Source organism: Anolis carolinensis, chromosome 1 (assembly GCF_035594765.1).
Source record: "Anolis carolinensis isolate JA03-04 chromosome 1, rAnoCar3.1.pri, whole genome shotgun sequence".
Taxonomy (NCBI): Eukaryota; Metazoa; Chordata; class Lepidosauria; order Squamata; family Dactyloidae; genus Anolis; species Anolis carolinensis.
This window is the reverse complement of record NC_085841.1, coordinates 240,457,805-240,483,421: the sequence shown is the minus strand read 5'-3', so window position 1 is coordinate 240,483,421 and position 25,617 is coordinate 240,457,805. Positions and strand designations below refer to the sequence as shown.

At 41.7% G+C, this 25,617-nt stretch overlaps 1 protein-coding gene across 9 annotated transcripts in view; it reads left to right on the top strand.

Moving 5' to 3' along the window:
• Positions 1-25,300, top strand: part of LOC100564830 (rac GTPase-activating protein 1) — a 28,067-nt gene extending 2,767 nt beyond the window's left edge. Inside the window, exons 2-17 of one of the 9 annotated variants that reach the window (XM_062967283.1) lie at positions 131-216; positions 1,675-1,877; positions 6,387-6,511; positions 8,424-8,496; positions 9,725-9,763; positions 10,122-10,199; positions 12,483-12,612; positions 16,673-16,848; positions 17,192-17,347; positions 18,113-18,208; positions 19,451-19,652; positions 19,943-20,048; positions 22,729-22,861; positions 23,745-23,856; positions 23,943-24,076; positions 24,582-24,719. In XM_062967283.1, the coding sequence (XP_062823353.1) occupies positions 131-216; positions 1,675-1,877; positions 6,387-6,511; positions 8,424-8,496; positions 9,725-9,763; positions 10,122-10,199; positions 12,483-12,612; positions 16,673-16,848; positions 17,192-17,347; positions 18,113-18,208; positions 19,451-19,652; positions 19,943-20,048; positions 22,729-22,861; positions 23,745-23,856; positions 23,943-24,058 (1,831 nt within the window). In that variant the 3' untranslated portion in view covers positions 24,059-24,076; positions 24,582-24,719. Of the gene's footprint in view, positions 1-130; positions 217-1,674; positions 1,878-6,386; positions 6,512-8,423; positions 8,497-9,724; positions 9,764-10,121; positions 10,200-12,482; positions 12,613-16,672; positions 16,849-17,191; positions 17,348-18,112; positions 18,209-19,450; positions 19,653-19,942; positions 20,049-22,728; positions 22,862-23,744; positions 23,857-23,942; positions 24,077-24,553 lie in introns of all 9 variants that reach the window. The other 8 variants (XM_062967287.1, XM_062967285.1, XM_062967282.1 and 5 more) reach the window with 8 other exon arrangements.
• Positions 25,301-25,617: the final 317 nt, after the last annotated feature.

Sequence of the window (25,617 nt, the reverse complement as noted above, 5' to 3'; positions counted from 1 at the left end):
TAGCCTAATGCTATCTAGTAGCTCCTCATTGAGGGCTGCAGACTTGAGCAGTGTGTGCTTGAATTTCAACATTTAATTCCTCTTGAAATTGAAAATGTTTTAGTTTATCTGCGATACAATGTATTTTTAGCAGGATGAATCGTCTGGGGCCTCAAATTATGCATCGTTTGGACCAACTTTTGGAGTTTATAAATTTCAACAGCAATATTGAACTAGGTAGGTTGACAAAAGGTCTCTCCCCTTTCTTCATCTATAGCCAAAGGTCTGTCAATATCATGTCAAATCTTTTCAGAAAGTTGTCAAAACATCAGATGCTTTTGTGACTTTTGGCCCACTTGTAGAAGCTGTATTTGGTAATGTTTGGGGAGGGGGGTAGTGTATAAATAAAGTTAATACAATAGAGTCTCACTTATCCAACACTCGCTTATCCAATGTTCTGGATTATCCAACGCATTTTTCTAGTCAATTTTTTCAATACATCGTGATATTTTGGTGCTAAATTCGTAAATACAGTAATTCCTACATAGCATTACTGAGTATTGAACTACTTTTTCTGTCAAATTTGTTGTTAAACATGATGTTTTGGTGCTTAATTTGTAAAATCATAACCTAATTTGATGTGTAATAGGCTTTTCCTTAATCCCTCCTTATTATCCAGCATATTCGCTTATCCAACATTCTGCCGGCCCGTTTATGTTGGATAAGTGAGACTCTACTGTAGTAATAACAACAAACGCAACAGCATTCAGTTTGTTTTCATGCCAGAGCTTTTCACAGGTTGTTTGGAAAGTATTATCTTGAGGTTCAGCTCATCATTTTGTTGGATTCATCTAAGGCCAAGTACTAGGGATCTTCAGAAAATGCCAGGTTACAATTCCCATCAGCCACAGTCATTGGTGAGAGAGGATAGAAGTTGTAGCCCAGCAACATCTGAAGGAGGGAAGTTTCCCCCCTCCTCATCTAAAATAGTACCTCTACACGATTCTCTTTTTTTTCCATTTGAGTTTTGTCGTTCATCTTTAAGTCACTTCTGATTTATAGTGGCTTTGCTAAAGTGAACAGTATTTTCTTGGCAGAATTATATTCAAAAAGGACTTACAGAATCATAGAATAGTAGAGTTGGAAGAGACTGCATGGGCCATCCAGTCAACCCCCTGCCAAGAAGCAGGAAATCGCATTCAAAGCACCCCCGACAGATGGTCATCCAGCCTCTGCTTAAAAGCCTCCAAAGAAGGAGCCTCCACCACAGTCTGGGGGGGAGAGAGTTCCACTGCCGAACAGCTCTCACAGACTTGTTCTTGCCTTTGAGGCCAAGAACTACAGGAAAACAGGATTCCACTTCCTAACTGTAAGCTGTTTGGCAGTAAAAAAAATGTTGCCTCACAGTCCTGTGAAATCTCCTTTGGAGGTTTTAAAACAGAGGCTGGATGGCCATCTGTCGGAAGAGCTTTCATGGTATGCTTCTGCAGTTCAAGGCATGGGACAACGTGACCCTGGGGTCTCTTCCAGTTCTATAATTTTATGATCACCCAACAGGTTTCCACAGCAGCCCAGGGATTTGAAACAAGTCTCCCAGGGTTCTAGTCCAACACTCAAACCACTGCACCATGTTGGTTATCATAGAGATTCCTTATTCTCAAACCCTGATGCAAAACTTCTGTCTACTTCCCCTAGATTATCTCCAGATCGCACGAAGTCTTGAGGTGATACACCAGCGGTGCCTTCAACTAGATCGTGACTTGAAGAAAGTACAGGAGCAGTTGCGGCAGTCTGAATTTGAGCGTTCAGGGCTGGAGGTGAAGCTGAAACATGCCCGCAACCAAGTGGAGGTGGAGATGAAGAAAAGGCATGGGGCAGAAGCCGAACTAGAAAAGCAGGTGCTAAATTGGTAGAAGGAGACCCATAGTGATAGAGCCATAATAAGGGTGAACAGCACGTGTTCTTTCTATTCAGTGATGTATGTCGGGGAGGAAAGCTCTAGAGCAGTGGTTCTCAAGCTGTGGGTCCCCAGTGTTTTGACCTACAACTCCCAGAAATCCCAGCCAGTTTACCAGCTGGTAGGATTTCTGGGAGTTGAAGGCCAAAATATCTGGGGACCCACAGGTTGAGAACCACTGCTCTAGACCTTAAAGGATTGCTACTTTTAGTTTTCAGAGTGCTGGGTTGACACAGTACAGTCTTTAGAAATTAACGAGATCTGGTTGCTGTAAAACAAAGCAATATGTTCATCATTCTGGTGCAATGTAAGCTTTAGGCAACTGCCACTCCTACTATACCAAAAACACTCTGTCCATGTGACTCAGCACAGCTGTGATGTTGGCACAAGCCTCATAAAAAGTCTCCAAACTGCATCAGCTTTAACACTGAGTTGCAAAGCAAACAATTGTAAACTTGGTTGCTTTTAACCTTCATATGAATCAGACATGAAGAAAGTGATTGAATGAGGTGTGGATTATTTTTTGACCCCAGCGAGAATTACAATAGATTGAGGTCAAAGTTTATATACACGTTTTGTGTTTCTTGAGCCCAATGAGAATTCCAGTGTTCCTCATGAATTGACAAGCAAAGCACTTCATTTCTGTTTTCTTTCCATCAAGGTTTTATAGTTGCATCAGGTCTTTTTATTGCTTTTCCAGTAGATTTATATTTGGTTGGAACAAAATAACAAAAATCCCTTGACAAACACAGAAATAGATACATAGAAACAGGGTTTTTTTTCCTCCCAGCTGTTTTGTGTGTGTGTGTATATTAGAGGTGTGTGCAGTATTTGTTCCATTTGTTTCATTCGGGTATTTGTTTCGTACCGTCCATTCAGATGGCATGAAAGAGTATAAACAGTATGATGACTGGTAATCAACTTTCTTGGTTATTTTCTTGTTTTTTCAAAGAAGAGTAGAATCATAGAATAGTAGAGTTGGAAGAGACCTCATGGGCCATCTAGTCCAACCCCCTGCCAAGAAGCAGGAAATCGCATTCAAAGCACCCCTGACAGATGGCCATCCAGCCTCTGCTTAAAAGCCTCCAAAGAAGGAGCCTCCACCACAGTCCAGGGGAGAGAGTTCCACTACTGAACAGCCCTCACTGTCAGGAAGTTCTTCCTGATGTTCAGGTGGAATCTCCTTTCCTATAGTTTGAAGCCATTGTTCTGTGTCCTAGTCTGCAGGGCAGCAGAAAACAAGCTTGCTCCCTCCTCCCTATGACTTCCCTTCACGTATTTGTACATGGCTATCATGTCTCCTCTCAGCCTTCTCTTCTGTAGGCTAAACATGGCCAGTTCTTTAAGCCACTCCTCATAGGGCTTGTTCTCCAGACCCTTAATCATTTTAGTTGCCCTCCTCTGGACACATTCCAGCTTGTCAACATCTCCCTTCAACTGTGGTGCCCAGAATTGGACACAGTATTCCAGGTGTGGTCTGACCAAGGCAGAATAGAAGGGGAGCATGACTTCCCTGGATATAGACGCTATACCCCTATTGATGCAGGCCAAAATCCCATTGGCTTTCTTAGCAGCCGCATCACATTGCTGGCTCATGTTTAGCTTGTTGTCCACAAGGACTCCAAGATCTTTTTCACATGTACTGCTGTTGAGCCAGGCGTCCCCCATTCTGTATCTTTGCTTTCCATTTTTTCTGCGAAAGTGAAGTATCTTGCATTTATCCCTGTTGAACTTCATTTTGTTAGTTTCGGCCCATCTCTCTAGTCTGTCAAGATTGTTTTGAATTCTGCTCCTGTCTTCTGGAGTGTTAGCTATCCCTCCCAGTTTGGTGTCATCTGCAAACTTGATGATCATGCCTTTTAACCTTTCGTCTAAGTTGTTAATAAAGATGTTGAACAGAACCAGGCCCAGGACGGAACCCTGCGGCACTCCACTCGTGACTTCTTTCCAAGATGAGGACGACGCATTGGTGAGCTTTGGGTTCGTTCGCTTAGCCAATTACAGATCCACCTAACTGTAGTTTTGTCTAGCCCACATTTTACTAGTTTGTTTGCCAGAAGGTCATGAGGGACTTGTCGAAGGCCTTACTGAAATCTAGGTACGCTACATCCACAGCATTCCCTGTATCGACCCAACTCGTAACTCTATCGAAAAAAGACATCAGATTAGTCTGGCATGACTTGTTTTTGGTAAATCCGTGTTGACTATTAGCAATGACTGCATTTGTTTCTAAGTGTTCGCAGACCACTTCCTTAATGATCTTTTCCAGAATCTTGCCTGGTATCGACGTGAGGCTGACCGGACGGTAATTGTTTGGGTCGTTCTTTTTTCCCTTCTTGAAGATAGGGACCACATTTGCCCTCTTCCAATCTTCTGGGACTTCTCCCATTCTCCAAGAACTCTCGAATATGATTGCCAGTGGTTCTGAAACAACTTCCGCTAGTTCCTTCAATACTCTTGGATGTAGCTGATCTTGCCCTGGGGACTTGAATTTGTTTAGAGCGGCCAGGTGTTCCTGGACAACTTGTTTCCCTATTTGGGGTTGGATTTCCCCGAATCCTTCGTCCATTTCATGTTGCTGAGGTTGAAGATGGCTTTCTTTTTGTGATAAGACCGAGGCAAAGAAGACATTAAGCAGTTCTGCCTTTTCCCTGTCGCCATCACCCCATCTTCTCCTCGCAGAGGCCCTGATCCACAACTAATAGTTGTTAATTGTACTATGCCAGAAAACACTTTGTACAATTGTATTAATGTTATCCAATACTTGCAGACCCTAGCACCAGACGAAGATTATAAGTAGTCGAAACCGGTTGTGGATCAGGGGTCTACTCTTCTTTGAAGAAACAAGAAAATAACCAAGAAAGTTGATTACCATTCATCATACTGTGAATGCAACAGTATGATTGGCTTTTGTAACCATTTATCTGAAATTTATATTTGTTTATTGGGTATAATACAATGTTTAATGATATTTAATACATTGTTATTATTCCATTTAGTGGACACTTATTAATTCAAGTCCTTGGGAACCAATTTTTTCTTATATGAAATAAAAGAGCTCATTTTTGGATGAAACAAAAAGTGAAACGAAAGAGAAAGTTGCGCAGTTTCTTTCTCTTTGTTTACTTTTTTGGGTGACGTGGCCTTCCTCACGCAGCCCAGGGAGTTCTTCTGCATGCGTCAGAGGAGAAGGAGGTGATGTTTGGGACTTTTGGCCAATCAGAAGCAAAGGAAACTGACGTTGCCAGGATATTTAATGGAGCGACAGCCCCCAAAGCAGCCATTGTGGGTGCGTCCTTTACTAGTGCTGTCTGGCTGTCTGGCTTGCTCCTGCTTGTTCAGCTCACTCAGTCTCTGTGCTAGTGTGCTTACTTGCTTGCTGCCTTGTTACCTTGCCTCTTGCCTTGCCTTGCTTTCCTTTGCCTTGCTTCCAGGGGAAAGAGATTTGTTTGTATTTAATTTTTTCCCAAGCTTGGCTGCTTGGCTTCTATTTTTTATTCTTTCTTTGAAGGGAAGGGGGCTGGGATTTTTGAAGGGGTGGGGTGCAATGGGTTTGGCTGGGGAGTGTGCGCGCAGGGCTTCGGGGGTGGAGGAAAGAAGGCAATCTCTGTAGCTTTGATTTGCTGTACTGTAATATTTTTCAATCTTTAAATCTTTTATCTTAATTCTTTGTTTAACCCCCCCCCCCCCCCTATTTTTGAAAGGAAAGAAATTGTTGAGCATCTATCTTCTCTGTTTAGGAAACCTTTTAAAAGTTGGTGCCCTCCATGTATGACAATTTTCACCCCTTTAGCCCTAAAACTGAGGGGAGGGCGAGCCTTAGAAGTCTTTCCATTACTGCCAATGGTCCGAAAATTTTGTTTTTTTGTTTTTGTTTGTTTTTTTGTTTTGTTTTTTTGGATGTGGGACAAAAATCTCATTCAGATGGGGTCCCGTTTTCGGAAGCAACAAACAAAAACAAAAACGGAGCGGAACAAATGAAATTAAACTAAACAGATAGCGATTTCATACAAATGCACATTACTAGTACATACATACACATACACACATACACACACATACCAGTACCTGGCAGATCTCTGAAACATAGGGATATTGTTAACGATGCTTCAGGAGGCCATGCAATGAAATGCTAGAATATAGTTGTTTGTCAGTTGTATAACAAAATGTGACCCTAGCAGACTAACATGTCTCATCTGAATGCATGAAGGTTAAAACAGACTGTTGCAATTCATTTTGGATTAAAGAATGCTAATCTCTTTAGTAGAGAGTTGACTCATGTCATGTTAAGTGAAAACTCCGGTTCGTTCTGTCCACTAGCATTACCCTCATCCCAAGGAAGGCTACACCAAACTTAGATCTCTCATAGTTACAAGCAGTTCTTCTGCTGCATTCTTAACTCTAAAAGCCTCTGTTGTGCCTCTCCCACCTATTTCACCATCCCCAACAGGAACGCAAGCTGAAGCTTATCTATGCCTACCTAATGACTGATTCACAGACCGCTCCTCTCAGCGAAGATCAGTGTTTCTGCCACAGTACCCTGCTGCCTGGCAAATGCTGTATGCCAGGGGACGTGTGAGTTTACCAAAGACCAAAGCTTAGAAATGTTACTTTAGAAGGTGACAGCTTCTAGCATCCTCAAAAGATTCCAGGAATTGTAGCCTATAAATGTAATGTAAACTCTAATTTAAAAATCCAATCCTGTAGTCTCCCTAAGCAACAAAATGGCGGGAGCAATTATTAGAAAAATTGTCTCTTGTGTGGTGTGCGTGCATGTGTATCTATTATCTACCCACCTTATAACCAAAATGTATTTTGGCTGTGGATACAATTGATGGTATTTTCAATACTGGTACTCAACAAGTCATTTAATTTCTACACAATCCCCATTGACATACAATGGATTTGTAAATGACCAGCATGTAAATTAAAAATCTTCATCTATAAGAGCCTGCACACAATATATATAATGTGCTGTAAGTGATATACAACTGATATTTAGTAGCTAATAGATTATCTGTACATGTGGCAGAATAACGTCATGCGACTTTCAGTATCCTTTGATCTAAGCCCCTGCCAGTGCAGGAATTTACTGCTAAAAACCCATCAGATATGTTTATAATCTTCCAATGAAGGAGTATTTTTCACCTTGGGAGTTGTCAAGGAGCTCTTTCTATTAATGTGAATCTGCTACATCTTTTAAATATACAGCCTTTTGTATATTTAAAAGTAATTCATTTGTTCACTTTGTGTAGTGGAGTCCCTGGTGGTGCAGTGGGTTAAATCCTTGTGCCAGCAGGACTGCTGACCTGAAGGTTAGGTTGCTGACCTAAAGGTTGCCAGTTCGAATCCAACCTGGGGAGAGCGCAGATGAGTTCCCTCTATCAGCAACAGCTTCATGTAGGGACATGAGAGAAGCCTCCCACAAGGATGGTAAAAATATCAAAACATCCGAGCATCCCCTGGGCAACGTCCTTGCAGACGGCCAATTCTCTCACACCAGAAGTGATTTGCAGTTTCTCAAGTCCTGACATGAAAAAAAAACTTTGTGTAGTGACACAGTGAATTAAACCACTGAGCTGCTGAACTTGCTGACCAAAAGGTTGCTGGTTCGAATGTGAGGAGCAGGATGAGCACCCGTTGTTAGCCCCAGCTTCTGCCAACCTAACTGTTTGAAAACATGGAAATGTGAGTAGATCAATAGGTACCACTCTGGCGGGAAAGTAACAGCACTCCATGCAGTCATGCCAGCCACATGACCTTAGAGGTGTCTACAGACAATGCCGGCTCTTCAGCTTAGAAATGGAAATGAGCACCAACCTTCAGAGTCAGACATGACTAGACTTAATATCAGGGGAAAACCTTTACCTTACTTTCCACAAGGGAAATTTGACATGCTTCAACAAATGTGTCTGCCTTATATTATACATCTAAGCTCAGTATTATCTACTGCTGTATTTCCAAAGCTCTGATCTCTTTTAGGCTTCAGCTCCTAGAATCCTTGAGGTTTTGGGGAGTTGGAAGTCCAAAAAAAAATGTTTTGGAATCATGGAGGCCCGAGTGCTCCAGGCTGTCAGTCAAAGATATTTTGAATCACCTGATCCCAGATTAAGTTTTCAAATGGTGGTCTTCTACAAATAAAGTGGCTCCTCTGGTCTTGAGTGAAGTCATCAGAAATCCATATACAGACTGTCTAAGGGAATAAGATTCATCCGTGTAGAAAATACCAAAAAGTATCCATAGCTGGTGCCTATTTGTCATCATTATCCAACATTCATGGCATCCTTGAAAAATAAGGAGCTTAACAAAACCAAGATGTCACTCTTCTAGCATGATGGGTAGATATTTGGAGATGCTGTTGGTGGATGTTTGGAGAGGAGATTGCATTAGATGGGCTAGGTATGAAGAGTGATACCAGAATGAAGTGCTCGAAGTTATACCAGGTAGATGTTCATTACTGATCCGTTTTGATATTCTTAATGGTTAGATTATCTGCAGTGGAAGAACTTGGTGCCTCATGTTTGTCTGATATCAGCTTTGACCGCTCAGATGATGAAATAGTAAGTATCCATTCTACATAGGTTTGTTATGGAAGAACCAAAAAAGCTTTGAGCATGAGTCCCAATGTAATTGGGTTTGTGAACAGACCTGGAAGAAACATCATGAATCCTTTCCCTTGACTCGTTAACGTAATTTTTAGTAGGTAGAAATATACAGCAAAACAAAGTGTTAGATTGGCTTCCACCTTTTTAATGATATTTCTAAAGAAATAAAAAATGATGGTTTGATGTTTTGTTTCCAGTTGCATGGCCACTAGGTAATTTTCCTTAAGACTTACAAACATTTCAATAGACAGTGTGGAGGATCCATGGCTACCATGGCAGCAGTAACCATTGCACAGGGAAGCAAGGCTTACCTTATGTCTAAGCTCTTTTGGACAGGAGAAATCAAGGAATCAATTCCCCATCCTGGAAATACAATGAGTCAAATATACAACCACAGCATTCCAGAAATTATCTTATGAATCTTTTTGAGAATTTGATATACATTTAACCATTCAGGTAGTTAACAGATGTGAAAGGAAGGAGGTATTTGTCATAACAAGCATTCTTTTGGTGGGAATTGGTGGTCACAGAAAGGAGGGAAAAGGAAAGCCATGGATTCAGCCTTGAATTCTGAAGGCAGCATGAGACATAAATATAATAAAAATACATCAGAGTGTTCTGTAGATAGCCAGGATAGGGCAGTAATACCCTATCCCCCGGTGGCACAGTGGATTAATTCGCTGAGCTGTTGAACTTGCTGGTGGATCGGTCGACGGTTCAAATCCAGAGAGCAGGGTGAGCTCCTGCTATTAGCCCCAGCTTCTGCCAACCTAGCAGTTTGAAAGCATGCAATTGTGAGTAGGTTAATAGGTACCGCTCCAATGGGAAGGTAATGGCACTCCATACAGTCATGCTGGATATATGACCTTGGAGGTGTCTATGGTCAACACCGGCTCTTTGGCTTAGAAATGGAGATGAACACCAACCCCCAGAATTGGATACTACTAAACTTAATGTCAGGGGAAAACCTTTACCTTTGCCACAATCTCTTAACAATCATGATGGGCTCTTTCATCCTGCAGAGATTGACAAAATGGTACATACAATGCAAAGCATAATTTGATATGAGAGTAGAAGTAAGACACATATATTCAGTGTAGGAGTTGATGGATAAGGAGGTCTTAAATGACATATCTTTCCAGCTTGTGTCTCTGGTTTCTCCTCCTTTTCTTTCCTCCCCAAGGAACGTGGCACAAGGCCTGTCAAAAGCAGAGACAGACGGGTAAGTCGAGATGATATTAGAGGATATCTGTCTAATTCTACTTATTATAGACTTGTTCCTTTTTTCTGAACTGAAACACACTCCATACCCTAACGTTCTGTGGCTGTCACAGACATTTGTTTCCCCAGAGGTCACTGATGATAGAGAAAAACAGACATTTGTGTCCACTTGTAAGTTTAAGTTAAACTTCATGCCCTAAAGTACACAAAAATCTTGTTATCTGGATCCAGCCATCAACTTTGCTCTGCTTTCTCAATATTCTGTTGGTTGGAAAGAGTAACAAACATTTCTATGGAGCCAGAATTACATGAGTGTCCTTCATGTTGCATTCGCCTCTTTTTGTTCTTTTTCCCCTCAGCGCTCCTCCCTGGCACCCCTCATTCAGCCAATTGTGGCAGCCAAGCGGACAAGGCCATCTGTCACAGCTTCTTCCAATGTAAGTATCTGTCAGTGCCTTGCATTTGTGGGAGTGAGATGACTCAGAGTGCTTGGCCTTACCCCTGTGGATATTACAGACTCAGCTGAAGGTGCATCTACACTGCAACATTAATGCAGTTTGACACAATTTTAACTGCTGTGGCTTAATAGTACGGAATCATGGGAGTTGTAGTTAGTTTTACAATAAAATTTGTATTCCCTGCCAAAGAGTGCTAGTGCCTCACAAACTACAAGTTCTATGATTCCATAGCATTGAGCCAGGACAGTTATGGTGGTGTCAAACCATATACATTCTACAGTGTAGATGCAGCCTTAAACATTTCTCATGCCATTTCTTATGCAAGGTTATGACATCTCCAGCATTTTATTCCCAGCCCTGGTTCTATTGCTCTGTGTTTTGCACAAGCATGCCCTCCCCTGCAATTTGAATATGCCCACTATTTGGTTTTGTGATGTTGATTGATGTATTTTATGATGCTTTTACTTCCTCGGTGTTTAATCGTTTAACTATATTGCTTTTTGCTATGTGTTTTAATTTTGTACTTTGAATTCTCATTTTATTCTGGGCTTGGTCCCCATGTAAGCCTCCCCAAATCCCTTTGAGGAGATGGAGGCAGGTTATAAGAATAAAGTTGTTGTTGTTGTTACATAGTTATGATACAGTACAAGAATGTCTGTGTCCATGTGATGTGTCAAATAAGATACTAAAGTGTCAGGTGCTTGGTAGTTGGGGAAGGCTGTCATGGTCGGTAAAGTCCAAGTGACTATTTGTAAATCTGTGTTAGCTTCAGCCTCATCTTTAAGAAGTCCTATAAGAATGCATAGCTCTACTTTTCAATACAAGACAGCACTATGTAAAAAATTGAACATTTTCTGTTCCTGGTTTGAAAGTGTTATTTCCTGTATAATTGTGCAATACTTACTTTGAAAATACAGTAGAGTCTCACTTATCCAAGCTAAACGGGCCAGCAGAAGCTTGGATAAGCGAATATCTTGGATAATAAGGAGGGATTAAGGAAAAGCCTATTAAACATCAAATTAGGTTATGATTTTACAAATTAAGCACCAAAACATCATGTTATACAACAAATTTGACAGAAACAGTAGTTCAATACACAGGAATGTTATGTTGTAATTACTGTATTTACAAATTTAGCACCAAAATATCACGATATATTGAAAACATTGACTACAAAAATGGCTTGGATAATCCAGAAGCTTGGATAAGCGAGGCTTGGATAAGTGAGACTCTACTGTAGTTGTTATACTCCAGAAACTTTTTTTGTGGCTGCCACAAATTATATTGACTTGGTATTCATTGAAAAATGATTGCAAAATGTGATGCAGAATGTTCCTCCCACAAAAACCAAGTTTACGCAATTTAATACATTTTCCCTTGTTTTTATAATAGAACCAATTAGGAAATTACCTTTATAACCCCGGGACAAAAATCACGTTGCATAGTATAATCCACATCTCTTCAATTGCTTATAGTTGTGTTTGGGCGTTGAATATCTGCCTTTTATGGTTGGAATCAGCCCTGAGTCCCTCTGGGGAGATAAGGTGAAATATAAAGAAAGTATTATTATTATTATTATATATGTTATTATAGTATTTTCCCCTAACTATGTGAGATGGTTCCAGAAAGAAATATTACAGAAGAGTTCCATTCTGTTACAGGACTCCTGCACTCTAGTTTTATTTGTACATGACCATTACCTAATGTCAAATGAGGCAGGAAATGGAAATGCAAAGAACTTTCTCATAGTGATACTTATATGGGGCCAGCCAAAAGACACAAAATACATCATGATAGGTTTGAAAACTCATATGCCTTTTCATGAAGCAAATATGGTAAAATGGCATGCAGGATTGTGATCACAATTTCTCCATTCTTGACTTGAGATATTAGAGGAAATATAGAAATGTTTCCTTCCCCTGCATGCCATATATCATTTTTGCATACTGAAAAAGCTCATGAGCATTGAAAGCATGATGTATTTGGGACTTTTTCATTGGCACAGTAATTTTATTCTCGCAAGAAGAAGCTTGAACTGGGCAGTTGTTTTGGAACTGAGAAGATGAGAAGTAACCGATGGATAGTTAAGAAGTTACTCAGTACAGCAGCAGAGGGAGATAGAGCATTCAAAGTTTTAGGTAGACTTTTTTGGTGGTACAGAATTTTCTCCACAATTGATTTCATGCTAGAAAGTACATATTGCAAAACACTACACAACAAAATGATGAGCAAATACAATTTTTTTCATCTCCTTCTCTTAAGTCTTCCCCGGTCAATGGGATACCTGTGATGACCCTGAAAACTGGAGTTATCGCTGAAAACAGTTCGGTCCCAATTGCCGCAATATTCCATCGCCGTTCCCAGCCAAACCATCAGGTCTCCACAAACTCAGGTGACCCTTTCATCTTCAGTTTGACTTGTCTCATAAATAAGGACTGACTGGTTTGAAAGTCAAAAGACATGATTAGGAAGTGTTAGTGTTTGTACTAATACTTAAATATTGGCATTAAAAGTCCCACTGCCATGAAAAATGGGCTGCATTTCCACAAGAATATCAAGGGAGGTAGTAGCAGTGCTGGTGTTAAAATAATAATAATAATAATATAAAACTTTATTTATATACCGCCCTATCTCTCAGAAGGAACTCAGGGAGGTTTCCAACAATAATACAACAACATGCAATACATAAACAGTACAAAAACACATTATTATTAAAATGTATATAAACCTTCAGATGTTTGGAACTCTTACGGTAATAACTTTATTCTTATATCCCATCGTATCTCCCCAAAGAGACTCAAGGCGGCTTACATGGGGACCAAGCCCAGTAATGCAACAATAAAATACAACAACATAAAATACATTTCAATTACTACATAAAAACATATAAAATATCATAAAAACATAAACTCAACAACAACCAATAACCAATAGCTGGGTAGCTATTAACATTAGCCATGGAAGCTAGGGTCTATTAGCTGAAGACCAAAACATTTGGAAGACTAAAAGTTCCTCATTCCTGTACTAAACTTTATGTGCCATATATGGGTATGTCCAATCATATCTTCTTTCCTGTAATTGAAGGAAGGTTGTCATTATTACTTAATACAGGATGACTGCTGTAGGTGCTTAGACCAGCGGTTCTCAAACTGTGCTCCACAGAGCCCTTAGGGTTGGAATGGCTGGCCCCTGGGGTTGCTCCTATTTTTATTATTATTATTTTATTATGTCACAACAAACAATATAGATATGCTGGATTTCGTATCACAAAATCACAAGTCGAACACTTCCCAAGTGTCTAGGACTGTGTAATGTATTTTCGGATGATGCGCACAGATCCCAGTAGGGTGGCCTTTTACAGTTGGCAGATCGTAATTTTGTCAATGTCTATTGTTTCCAAATGCCGGCTGAGATCTTTTGGCACGGTACCCAATGTGCCCATCTTGACGTGGGGGCGGGGGGGGGGGTAATAATGACTGAGGGCTGTGCTGGCGGTAGTGTAACTACCGGCAGGTCCAACCAATCCAGAGAGGCCTCAGCTGAGGAGCAAAACTAAGAGCCCCTAACCCATTAGCATTATGGAGAATCAAACCAAAACCAAGTCTATACTGGCTCAATTGTTGCCCAGGATAAAAAGGACCGCGGTGGATGCTGCTGATTCTGGACATTCATCGACAAGTGGGCTACGGAATCAAAATACAAATGAACAGTCACAGAAGCGGCAGAAATATACAATGCCAGAAAACCGCACTATTATTATTATTATTATTATTATTATTATTATTATTATTATTATTATTATTTCAAAGGCTGGATGGTCATCTGTTAGGGTTCATAATAATAATAATAATAATAATAATAATAATAATAATAATAATAATAATAATATAATAGAAACCATTGATCATATCCTCAGCTGCTGTAAGAAAATTGCACAGACAGACTACAAACAGAGGCACAACTACGTGGCCCAAATGATTCATTGGAATTTATGCCTCAAGTACCACCTTCCAGCAGCAAAGAACTGGTGGGATCACAAACCTGCAAAGGTATTGGACAATGAACATGCAAAGATACTGTGGGACTTCCGAATCCAGACTGACAAAGTTCTGGAACACAACACACCAGACATCACAGTTGTGGAAAAGAAAAAGGTTTGGATCATTGATGTTGCCATCCCAGGGGACAGTCGCATTGGCGAAAAACAACAGGAAAAACTCAGCCACTATCAGGACCTCAACATTGAACTTCAAAGACTCTGGCAGAAACCAGTGCAGGTGGTCCAGGTGGTGATCAGCACACTGGGTGCCGTGCCAAAAGATCTCAGCCGGCATTTGGAAACAATAGACATTGACAAAATTATCTGCCAACTGCAAAAAGCCACCCTACTGGGATCTGCGCGCATCATCCGAAAATACATCACACAGTCCTAGACACTTGGGAAGTGTTCGACTTGTGATTTTGTGATATGAAATCCAGCATATCTATCTTGTTTGCTGTGTCATAATATAATAATAATAATAATAATAATAATAATAATAATAATAATAATAACCACCTTTTATTTATACCCTGCCACCATCTTCCATAAGAACTGGGGGCAGCATACAAAGCACACAGTGGTGCCATACAACATACAAAATTCAATATATCAACATTGAAAGCAAGAACACATTAAAACCTGGCATATAAAGTTATCAAGAGCAATAGAATCAACAAATAGTTGTTAATTAAAAGATCCATACAATCAATTTAGCCTTCCCTGGCTAAAGATAGTAATCTGGCTGGAATCTTAAAACACTATCAAAGGCCTGCAGAAAGAACCAAGTTTTTAGCTCTTTCCGAATGTGCTGTAGTCTGGGGGCTTGCCTAAGTTCCCTGGGGAGGGTGTTCCGGAGCAGTGGAGCCGCCACTGAGAAAGCTCTTGCCCCCACCAACCGCACTTGAGACGGAGGTGGGACCAAGAGGAGGGCCTCACCAGTAGATCTTAAAGCCTGTGGTGGTTCATAGAAAGAGATGTGTCTCAAAGATAGGTTGGGCCCTAAGAGTAACGTCTTTATAGGTAATAACCTGCATTTCCAATTGGGAGACTCATCGGCAGCCAGGGGAGTTACTTCAGTAGGAGTGTGGTGTGCTCCCTATAGTTAGCCCCAATTAGTAACCTGCTAAGTCGTTGTCTTCTTCTTGCAGAGGCTGGATAGCCCCTGGGTCTTCCACTGAAATACTATTAAGTTTATTTTGCTTAAAATTATTCTTTATCTTAAATGTTGTATTGTTCTTTCTTTCTTTCTTTCTTTTTGCACTACAAACAAGATATGTGCAGTGTGCCTAGGAATGTGTTCTTTTTTTCCCAATTAGTACACACTACATTCTCCATCCATCTGCTACTGACCTGGCCCATCTGTCAAATTTTAAAATGCTATGCAACCTTTGTGTCCAAAAGTTTCTTAGAGCTCCACAAGAAACTTATCCTTCAAAAAGGGCTCCACAGCTTTAAAAGTTTGAGAACCCCTTGTTCCCGTTTCATTTCCTTTTCTTGAAAGAGGAAATAATGGCCAAAACTATGAGGACAGTGTGGAACCTTAAAAGTATAGGGATGGGTTAATCATGAAGATTGTGGAGCTTTGTTAAAAATGGTAGGGTGCTAAGCACCATAGTATTAAGTGAGAAGTGAAGGGATGGCTTAACCCTGAACTGAAAGAGACCTTCTCTTCTACTACTACTGTAAATTATGAGTAGGCTTTGAGTAGTTCTGGATGGTACAGCAGAGATTTCAGTTAGGAAGTTCTCTCTTCCCAAGATCTAGAATTTAAGGAGCCTCCCGTGGTCTAGGGGATAAAAGCCTTGTGACTTGAAGGTTGGGTTGCTGACCTGAAAGCTGCCAGGTTCGAATCCCACCCGGGGAGAGCACGGATGAGCTCCCTCTTTCAGCCCCAGCTCCATGCGGGAACATGAGAGAAGCCTCCCACAAGGATGGTAAAACATCAAAACATCCAGGCGTCCCCTGGGCAGCGTCCTTGCAGACGGCCAATTCTCTCACTCCAGAAGCAACTCCAGTTGCTCCTGACACGAAAAAAAATCTAGAATTTAAGGGTAGTCTAATGGGAAACATTCCGTTTCTTTCACCTGCGCATTCTTGGAAGTGATGTTCTGAGTTCCCCATCTCTGGCACTCTGGAGCCATCCTTCTGTTGTCTGTCATTATATTCCCAAACTCAATGAGTCCTATGTCTTTTCATAGCCAGAATTGCTGGACAAGCTCATATCCACAGAGCATTGTCATTCATAACTACTAATTTCCATGGTCCAAATTGTCCTACAAGTGAAAGTCTACACCAAGATAGATAAGCTAGTCCAAGGATGCTGCAATACATGCTGGGAAATGTAAGCTAGAATAATGAAAACTTGCCCCTTTTTTGTTTCTCCTGCTGAATCTGGCCGTTCTCTCAACAGATCTCCCTACAATCCGGGACAGGACTGAGGATTCACCTGGATGTAGCACTCAGGCTAGGAATGACGTCATCAACACAGCAACTGGGTCTAATCAAAGGAGTGCTCAGGAAACTTTCACTCCACCTCCTCCTCAAGAAATACCCACATTCCAACAGCACCACTTTACTTCCAAGAGGGTAACCAGTACCTTCGTGCTGAGGATGTGGTGGGCTTGGGGTAATAGCTGAAGAAAGAGAAATCAGAGCCATCAAACTCCATGGTGGCAACCATCCCCCTCAGTAATGCTTCCAGGTGGTACATGCTCTGCTGGGGGAACAATTCCAAGAGTCCTTCATAAAAGGTGGGGAGGAGAGGACATGTGTATTCCAGGATACATTTCCCTAAAATGGGCAGCTAATGCCCCCTCGGAACACTATCTTGGGTTCAAGGCTGGATTTCAATGAAGTGGCCAGGCAGAGGGTACCTGATCCCCCCCCCCTCAATCTTTGTTAATTCTCTCTGTTCTATTTCTCACCTAAGGTGATCCGTTTGGAGTGTTGTGCAGTTTGCAAATCCCGACTACATTTTGGAAAAATGGCCCTCAAATGTCGTCCCTGCCAACTCCAGGTGCATCCTGAGTGCAAAGAACGCTGCCTGGTTCCGTGTACACCTGGTGCCCATCCCACAACAAGAGAGGTGAGCATGGAATCTGAGTGTGAGCCTGGGGTATGAGAAGCTTGTTTAATTATAATTATTTATCTTGGTGGCTTTCCTGAGTCTGCAAGAAATTCTGATGATCTGAAGAAGTGGAGCAGAACTTGGGGAAATTATTTTGTGGGATGCAATTCCCAGAATCCCCCAACTGGGATCACCACTCGAAGCTATAATCACATTTGTTTTCTCCTACTTTGGGTAGAGGTTATTTATTTATATTTTTTAATTATTTATTTACCATATTTATATCACACCTTTCCTCTACCCCGACTCAAGGCGGCTTACAAACGGCACCTGTGCAGTGCCTTGACCAAAAAACACAGACATAAAATAAAATTGTTAAAATTAAAACAGACATAAAAACATAGTTGAAATGCATTCCAATATAAGCCACGTCATCCAAAGACAAGGTCTAAAGCCGTTCCATAATTCATTGCACTATTTCCAGATAAAATTATTGCACTGTGCTATTTATCAAAGGACTACTCCCAAAGCCAAGTTTTTACTCTCTTTCTAAAGATGAGGAGGGAGGGGGCTGATCGATATCACTAGGGAGGGAGTTCCACAGCTGAGGGGCCACCACCAAGAAGGCCGCGCCTCTCATTCCCACCAGTTGTGCTTTCGAAGGAGGTGGGATCGAGAGCAGGGCCTCCCCTGATGATCTTAAACTCCGAGGTGGTTTATAGAGGGAAGATACATTATTCTCAATATCCATCCTACACCCTGCTGCATTTATATCTCCTTCAGGGCACTCTGGCTGATTTTGCACCCCCCACACCACCTCTGGTGCCCCCCATAGTGATTCAATGTGTGAATCAAGTCGAAAAGCGTGGCCTGCGGGAGGTAAGTGAAAAGATGTTGTGGCTCACACAAGCACATGAAAGGTTGCCTGGGCTACCATTTGAGATATCCAAGCTGGCCCTTTCAACCAAAACTAATTTTCCTTCTGTTTTACTCTTCTTTCTTGTGTCACAATTAAATCATTTAATTGCTTGTTTTGGCTGTCACTTATACAATCCAATAATTTTAGACTCGGAGTATAATGGGTTTATACTTTCTGTATACCAGAGTCTAAAATTACTGGATTGTATAAGTGACAGCCAAAACAAGCCATTAAATCACTGGTTCTCAACCTGTGGGTCCCCAGATGTTTTGGCCTTCAACTCCCAGAAATCCGAACACCTGCTAAACTGACTGGGGTTTCTGGGAGTTGTAGACCAAAACACCTGGGGACCTACAGATTGAGAACCACTACATTAAATGATTTAATTGTAACATAAGAAAGAAGCGTAAAACAGAAGGAAAATTAGTTTTGGTTGAAAAAGCTAGTTTTGGACTCCTTATATAATGGGTTTATACCTTCAGTGTAGGAGCCCCCAATGGCAGAGCAGGTTCAACTGTTGAGCTTCTAAACTTGCTGACCGAAAGATCGGTGGTTCCAATCCGGGGAGTGGGGTAAGCCCCTGCTGTTAGCCCCAGCTTCTGCCAACTTAGCAGTTTGAAAACATGCAAATGTAAGTATATCAATAGGTACCGCTCCTGCAGGAAAGTAACGGCACTCCATGCAGTCATGCTGGCCACATGACCTTGGAGGCATCTATGGACAATGCCTGCTCTTTGGCTTAGAAACGGAGATGAGCACCAACCCTCACATTCGGACTTCACTAGAGTTAATGTCGCTCCTGACATGAAAAAAGTACTACTTTAGACTTAGTTCCTCCTGTCAGTGTAGCCTTTATTTATGTTTCCTTCCCAAAAGTCTCTTGAATTCAATATGTGTACCCTTTGATCTTCTGGATATGAATAAATTACTACCCCTGCCATATCTGTTTAGGGATGATGGGAACTGGAGTACAACATCTGGTGGGGCAGCACTTTGTCCACCCCTGCTATCGGTTAAATTGTGATCTTGGCATTGCATATTATTTTTAACTAGTACTTTCCTTGGAGAATTCAGACAGTAACTTTGAGAGTGGTGGAGATCCCAAAACATCTTGGGCCAACACTTGTTCATCTTGGCAATTCCAGGCCAACATTGTATACCTTAGTGGTGCTTTTTCTTGTCATTTTGTTCCTCAATTGCAGACTGGACTGTATAGAGTGCCAGGTGCTGAGCACCTTGTTCGTGAATGGAAAAACAAACTGCTCACATCCCAGAAATCACTCCCTTCTCTTGATGATGTTGCTGATGTGAATGTGATCTGTGGCATTCTCAAGGACTTCTTGAGGAATCTGAAGGAACCCCTTGTTACTTTCTGCCTGCATTCTGCCTTCCTGCATGCTATAGGTGAGCTAAGAGAGGTCTGTAAGAGGAAAAATGGTCATCCTGGGGTGATATTCCTTGATCAGGATAAGGGAAATGTGGTCTCTATATTGTGTCTGTTTATAGTTGAGAGGAATGTCTCAGGATGTCGACCTGAGTGAATCCTGTAGTTTTTGTTTTCTGTAAAATGACCAAGGAAAAGTACATATTATCATTGTAACCCCTAACTGATTTTGTCCTTATTCCTAAAGAACCTCTTATAAGAGATGTGCAGGCTAAGTGTCTTACTTGTATCTCACTTTCTGTTCACACAGAAATTCCAGATGATCCTTCCCGTCATACTGCACTCTGCCATGTTGTGATGAAACTTCCTGTGGCCAATAGGGACACGCTGGCTTTTCTCATGCTCCATCTGCACAGGTGAGGAGTTGATGAGCATGGCTTTAGCCCAATTCTGGAATCTGTAAAGGGTCTTGTCAACTATCTAAACCAGTGGTTCTCAACCAGGGTTCCCCAGATGTTTTTGGCCTATAACTCCCAGAAATCCCATCCAGTTTACCAGCTGTTAGGATTTCTGGGACTTAAAGGCCAAAACATCTGGGGACCCACAGGTTGAGAACCACTGGTCTACATACTTCTGCACAATGAACGTGGCATTTGTTCTCATTCTGTTGCTTTTGAAAAGTGCTGACACCCATTTTCTAGTGTTCAAGTGCAAGTGTGCCCTTTTGCACAGGGCATGTCATGTCAGAACATGTAATCTCTCTCACGAATTTTCTTTCCTTTTGTAGTTTCTCAATAATTATTTGGAAATCAGTTTTATGTTCAGAACATGTAGGTTAGAATCTTGTTAGTAGCATATGTGCATAACTGTGGCTTTGTCATGGAAATACATTGTTTCCTGGAGTACCAGGTTCTGTAGTCTTTCAGAGAGTGTTCAAAATCCCTTTCCTCATAACTGTGAAGCCCCAGGAGGGGCCACTGCTACTAACTGGTGGTAAGAGAGAGACCAGGAAGGCAGATGTGTCTCCAAGGGGAGCAGGAGGAATACATTTTCCTTTTATTAACTTTTATTACCTTCTTCTGCCTAATGAGGCTGATTGAGAACATTGCCCTAACTCAGCTTTCTCATCCTGGGGGTTGGAACCCCTGGGGGGGGGGTCGCAAGGGGGTTCAGAGGGGTTGCCAAAGATGAACATTTTCTGTTGGTCATGGGTGTTCTGTGTGGAAAGTTTGGCCCAATTCTGTCATTGGTGGGGTTCAAGGGACTCTTTGATTGTAAGTTAACTAAATATCAGCAACTACAACCCCAAAATGTCAAGGTCTATTTTCCCCAAACTCCACCAGTGTTCAAATTTGGGCATATTGAGTATATGTGCCAAGTTTGGTCCAGACCCAGCACTGTTTGAGTCCACAGTGCTCTCTGGGTGTAGATGAACTACAACTCTAAAACTCAAGGTCAATACCCACCAGACCTTTCCTGTTTTTCCTCTTGGTCATGGGAGTTCTATGTGCCATGTTTGGTTCAATTCCATCGTTTCCTTCATGCTATCATTTTGTTTCAACCGTTCGTCTACACAAAATGAATGATGACATTTTTGTAGGAAACTAGAGGCGACACGAAAATGAAAGCCACACAGTCATTGTGCTTGCTTTCGTTTCCTTTTGTTTCTGCCCCATAACAATAAGCAGGTACCATCAGAGGGCTTACAGCTGATGTGTACCTATGGGTATTAATATAATAATATTTATATATATAATATGTATATTAAGAAGGATATGGGAATCTGACCTCAGCCTGGGAGAGGGAAATGCCTCCCTCAGCATTAAATCTGATCAGTGGCGATGGGGGCTAAGGTAATAATATTATTAATAACAATAGTACTCTGGGGAAGATCCAAATGGTTTAATAGTTGGTGGGCTAAAAGGGATCGAAATGCCCTCCATGTGTGGCGATTTTCACCCCTCTACCCAAAAACCAAGGGGTGGGGTATGAGCCTCAGAAGCCCTCCCATTGCCATCAATGGCACTAACATTTTCATGTTTTTGTTAGCCAGACGAAAATTCGTATCGTATAGATGGCCCATTTTTGTTAGCGGGACACGAATACAAAAATGAAACGACACAAATGAAACTACACAAAACGAACAGCAATTCCACATGAATGCACAACTCTACAGAACACATGCCTGCTTTCTTCATCATTTGAGATAAGATCTGGTTCTTCAATAGATAAATTGCCCCATTGTCATCAGAAGCAGCAGCAGCAACTCCTCCCAGGGTTTGGCTGCTGCAAGAGGGAGGGTTGGGATGGTGGACAAAGGAGCTTGGTTCAAAAAATGACATAAGCAGAGTAGACATGGAGCTCCTTGTTTTAGGGCTCCAGCTTTAAATTGCTCCTGTTAAATCTGCACTTTTCATTTTAAGCAAGGATGGACAACCTTTGGCTCTCCAAATGTTTTGGAGTACAACAGTCATAATTATTTTTAGGACAGGTTTGCACAACCTGCAGCCTCCAAGCCCTAGCCAGCTTGTCCAATGGCCAGGAATTCTGAGAACTGGGGGCCAAAACAACTGGAGGGCCACAGGTTGTGCAGGTCCATTCTAGGAGTTGAAGTCCAAATCTCCCCATCCCAAAATAATAAAAAAAAACAATAATTCAAATACCTGTGGTATCCTGGGAAGGATACAATGATCTTGTTAGGTAGCAAGGGACATTATCAAGTCACCATATTTCCAAACCTGGCAGCATAAAGCTTTTTCCCAATGTTACTTACTTGACACATCATGCATCACTAGCATCAGCAAAGATTAAACTGGTTGAAGGATTATGGGAATTGTGGCATAACTCAACCAAAGGGTGTCATAGAAATTGTTTTTGGTTTTCAGTCTTTAATCAGGAGCAGGAGGGACCTCCAGATGTTTTGGACTTAGAAGCATAACTGATTTAAAGTATTCCCAAACTTTGGTTGTGGCCCAGGGTTCATTATGTGGCTGGCATGAGTGCTTGTTGCTAGCCCTGTAATGATGTCCTGATCTTCTATGCAGGATGGTTCTTGTTGTACCTGGTGAACCCACGGGTCCCTTTCTCCATCCCCAGGGTTATGCAGAGCCCTGAATGTCGTATGGATCAGAATAACCTGGCACGGATCTTTGGACCAACATTGGTTGGACACAGTACCCCCAATCCTACCCCACTCACCATCATGAAAGACACACCGCGCCAATGCCGGGTAACAGAAGTGTCATGTTTGTGGCACATGTTCACGCTCTTTATTTCTTCTAACCCTCTACAGGATTGTAGGAACAGACATACATCAGGAAAATGCTTGGGACTTTTCTGGTCCTGGTCTTGCTTCTGCTGCACTTGGCAGGATAGAGCTTGTTTTCTTGAACCTGGAACCACTATACTACTACTGGGAAGAACAGCAAATACGCCTGAAAACCTATTAAAATCCTGCTTAGTAGCCTGCTGGTTTCCAAGGCTTCATCAAACCCTTCACACAGATTTTACCTTTTTGCAAATAACTTAAGGGTTTTTTTAAAAAAGCAAACATAGGCAACTATCTGAGGAATGCTTGCCAGTTTTCACCCACATATGTTTGATCACAAGTTGCATCACTTCTGGTCACAATTCCTTATCTCCGTGTAAAAGTGCCCCTGTATTTAAGATCTTTGAGCTAAGGCTTCACTTCAGATCCACTGCCAGCGCAGATATGCTTGACAAGAATATATACAGTGGTTCTCAATCTGGGGTCCCCAGATGCTTTTGACCTACAACTCCCAGAAATCCCAGCCAGTTTGCAAGCTGTTAGGCAAGCCATTGCTGGGCTAACTCCCATTCAGCACTGATGTCATAATCTATAACAGGAGATAATGGCAGTTGTAATTCAACAGGTTTAAATATCCTCTTACAATAGGCTTAATATATTTTCCTCAAGTTTGTATTTTTTTAAAAAAAATTTAGCCCTGACAAGTTAAGTGCAGTCTTATAAACAGAGAGGATTGTGAAGTACAGATAACCCCAGCCTGGAAGTATTTCATCAAGAGCCAGCTGATGGAAGTGAACAAAAAAGAATTCCGTGGCAGATGGTAGCAAATATTTTCTTCCCACAGGTAGTTTCAAGCCTTTTGGCATTGCCTCTCAAATTCTGGAAACAGTTTGTGGGAGAAGAGCAGGAAAATATGGTACCCTCAGTGCAACAGAGTAATGGAGTGAATGTGCAAGGTATGTTTTATTTGATAGTTTAGGGATGAAGAAAAGTGGAAAGGAACAGACTTTGTTCAGTGCTGGTGACCCTAAAATGGATTTAGTCCTGCTGTCCCCTTCTCCCTCCACAGAGCAACTTTGCAGTCATCTCTCTTCTCCCAAAATCAATTCACCCATTCAGATGAGTCCAGCAAGTGGCTGTCTCCCCAGTGAGATATGACTGCACTCTCCTGCTTTTGTGAGTAATGCATAAAATAGGTTATCAACTAGTGCTGCCTTGTAACGAGAACAGATTTATTAGGGGCAGGTAAAAAAAACTGTCACCAGGTCTGCAAATTTGCATACAATCCAACCTTTCTCTGAAGTGAGGAGTCATCTTTACCTATTGGATAGGGTTCTAGCCTGTTTCTGTCTGCCATCAGCTTGTTGCCAAAGTAATAGTTGGCGGGGCTACCGAATCATGGCATTAGGTAGCGACAGGCAATTACCTTGGATAAAAGATACTTTGTGGTATTGGGGGAGGACAGTAAATCCCTGCCTATTGCTCTCTCTGGGACATCAGATCTGGATACTCCTACAACTCGCATAGCCAACATTACAGTAAGATTTAACTATCAGCCCAATCAGCTTCTCTAGATGGAATGGGGAGGTTGGGTACCATCTTGACTTCCATTTCAGATGCCCTTGGTGATTGTATAATTTTGTCCACTACTAGGTTAAGCTCCTCCATTTTTGTCTACCAGGGATGGTCCCTGGACCAAGAAGACAGAGAAAACCCTTCCACTTCCACAGTAAAGAGGCGACTTGTTTCACCTGCCACCAAGAACTGTGCTGTCATCCCTACCATGGCATATCTGCTTTTCGCCTTCCAGTATCTCCAGGCCTTGGACTAGTGTCCTCCCAGAGTAGGGCGAGATGTGTTACTTGATCTTCTTCTCTGATCTGGTCTTATTACAACTTCAATAAGCAAGAGTTCTCAGTAGAGCAAAACCCTTACCTTTGATGTATTGGGAAGGGTGATAAAACTGTAACCAGGGCAGTGAGTACACATACAGGCTGCCATTCATATCTGAAACTGGGGGATTTGAGAGTGAGGTGTTCTGGGACCATCTGCTTGGAAACTGGGCAGCTGAGGGGGGAGTCATATATACACAATCACTACCATTTTTGATCCATTACCCATTGCAAAAATGTGGTAGTGTCATGCAATTATGAAAGGGGAAAGGGATAAATACCTTTTCCAGTAATTGCTGTCTTTCCACTCATAAGAAGCTGTTGGAAGGAGAAAACAACAGCTGGTTTATTCAAGACTGCTGGGCCGCAATTTCACTGACTATTGACGATGCTGTCTAGTCCTAATGGGCGCTGTACTCCAGCCACTTTAAAACACTTTGGATGTATTATTCTTTGTAAAATGTATTAAGAGGCTTCTGCAATCTTAATAAACAAGATCAAACTATTAGTATGACTCTGTCTCCTCAGCCGTTATCCACAACATTGCTCCTGGCTTTCCCACCCCAGTCAATGGCTTGCTCCTACATGCACTGTGTGCTCTCTGCTGTTTTCCAGTGCATGCTCCTTCTGGTCTCTTCTGAGAGACACTGTTCCATGTTATTTAAACATAGCAGAAATGCCAGCTGGACTCGAAATTCCAACGTTGAGGAAGCTCAAGATTCATCATTATGCGTTGAAAGTGGAAGTACAAAATGAATATTGAAAGAAAGGAAGATCCTATAGATAGCTGCAATAATCCCTCCCTTCATTGGAATAATAGGAGGC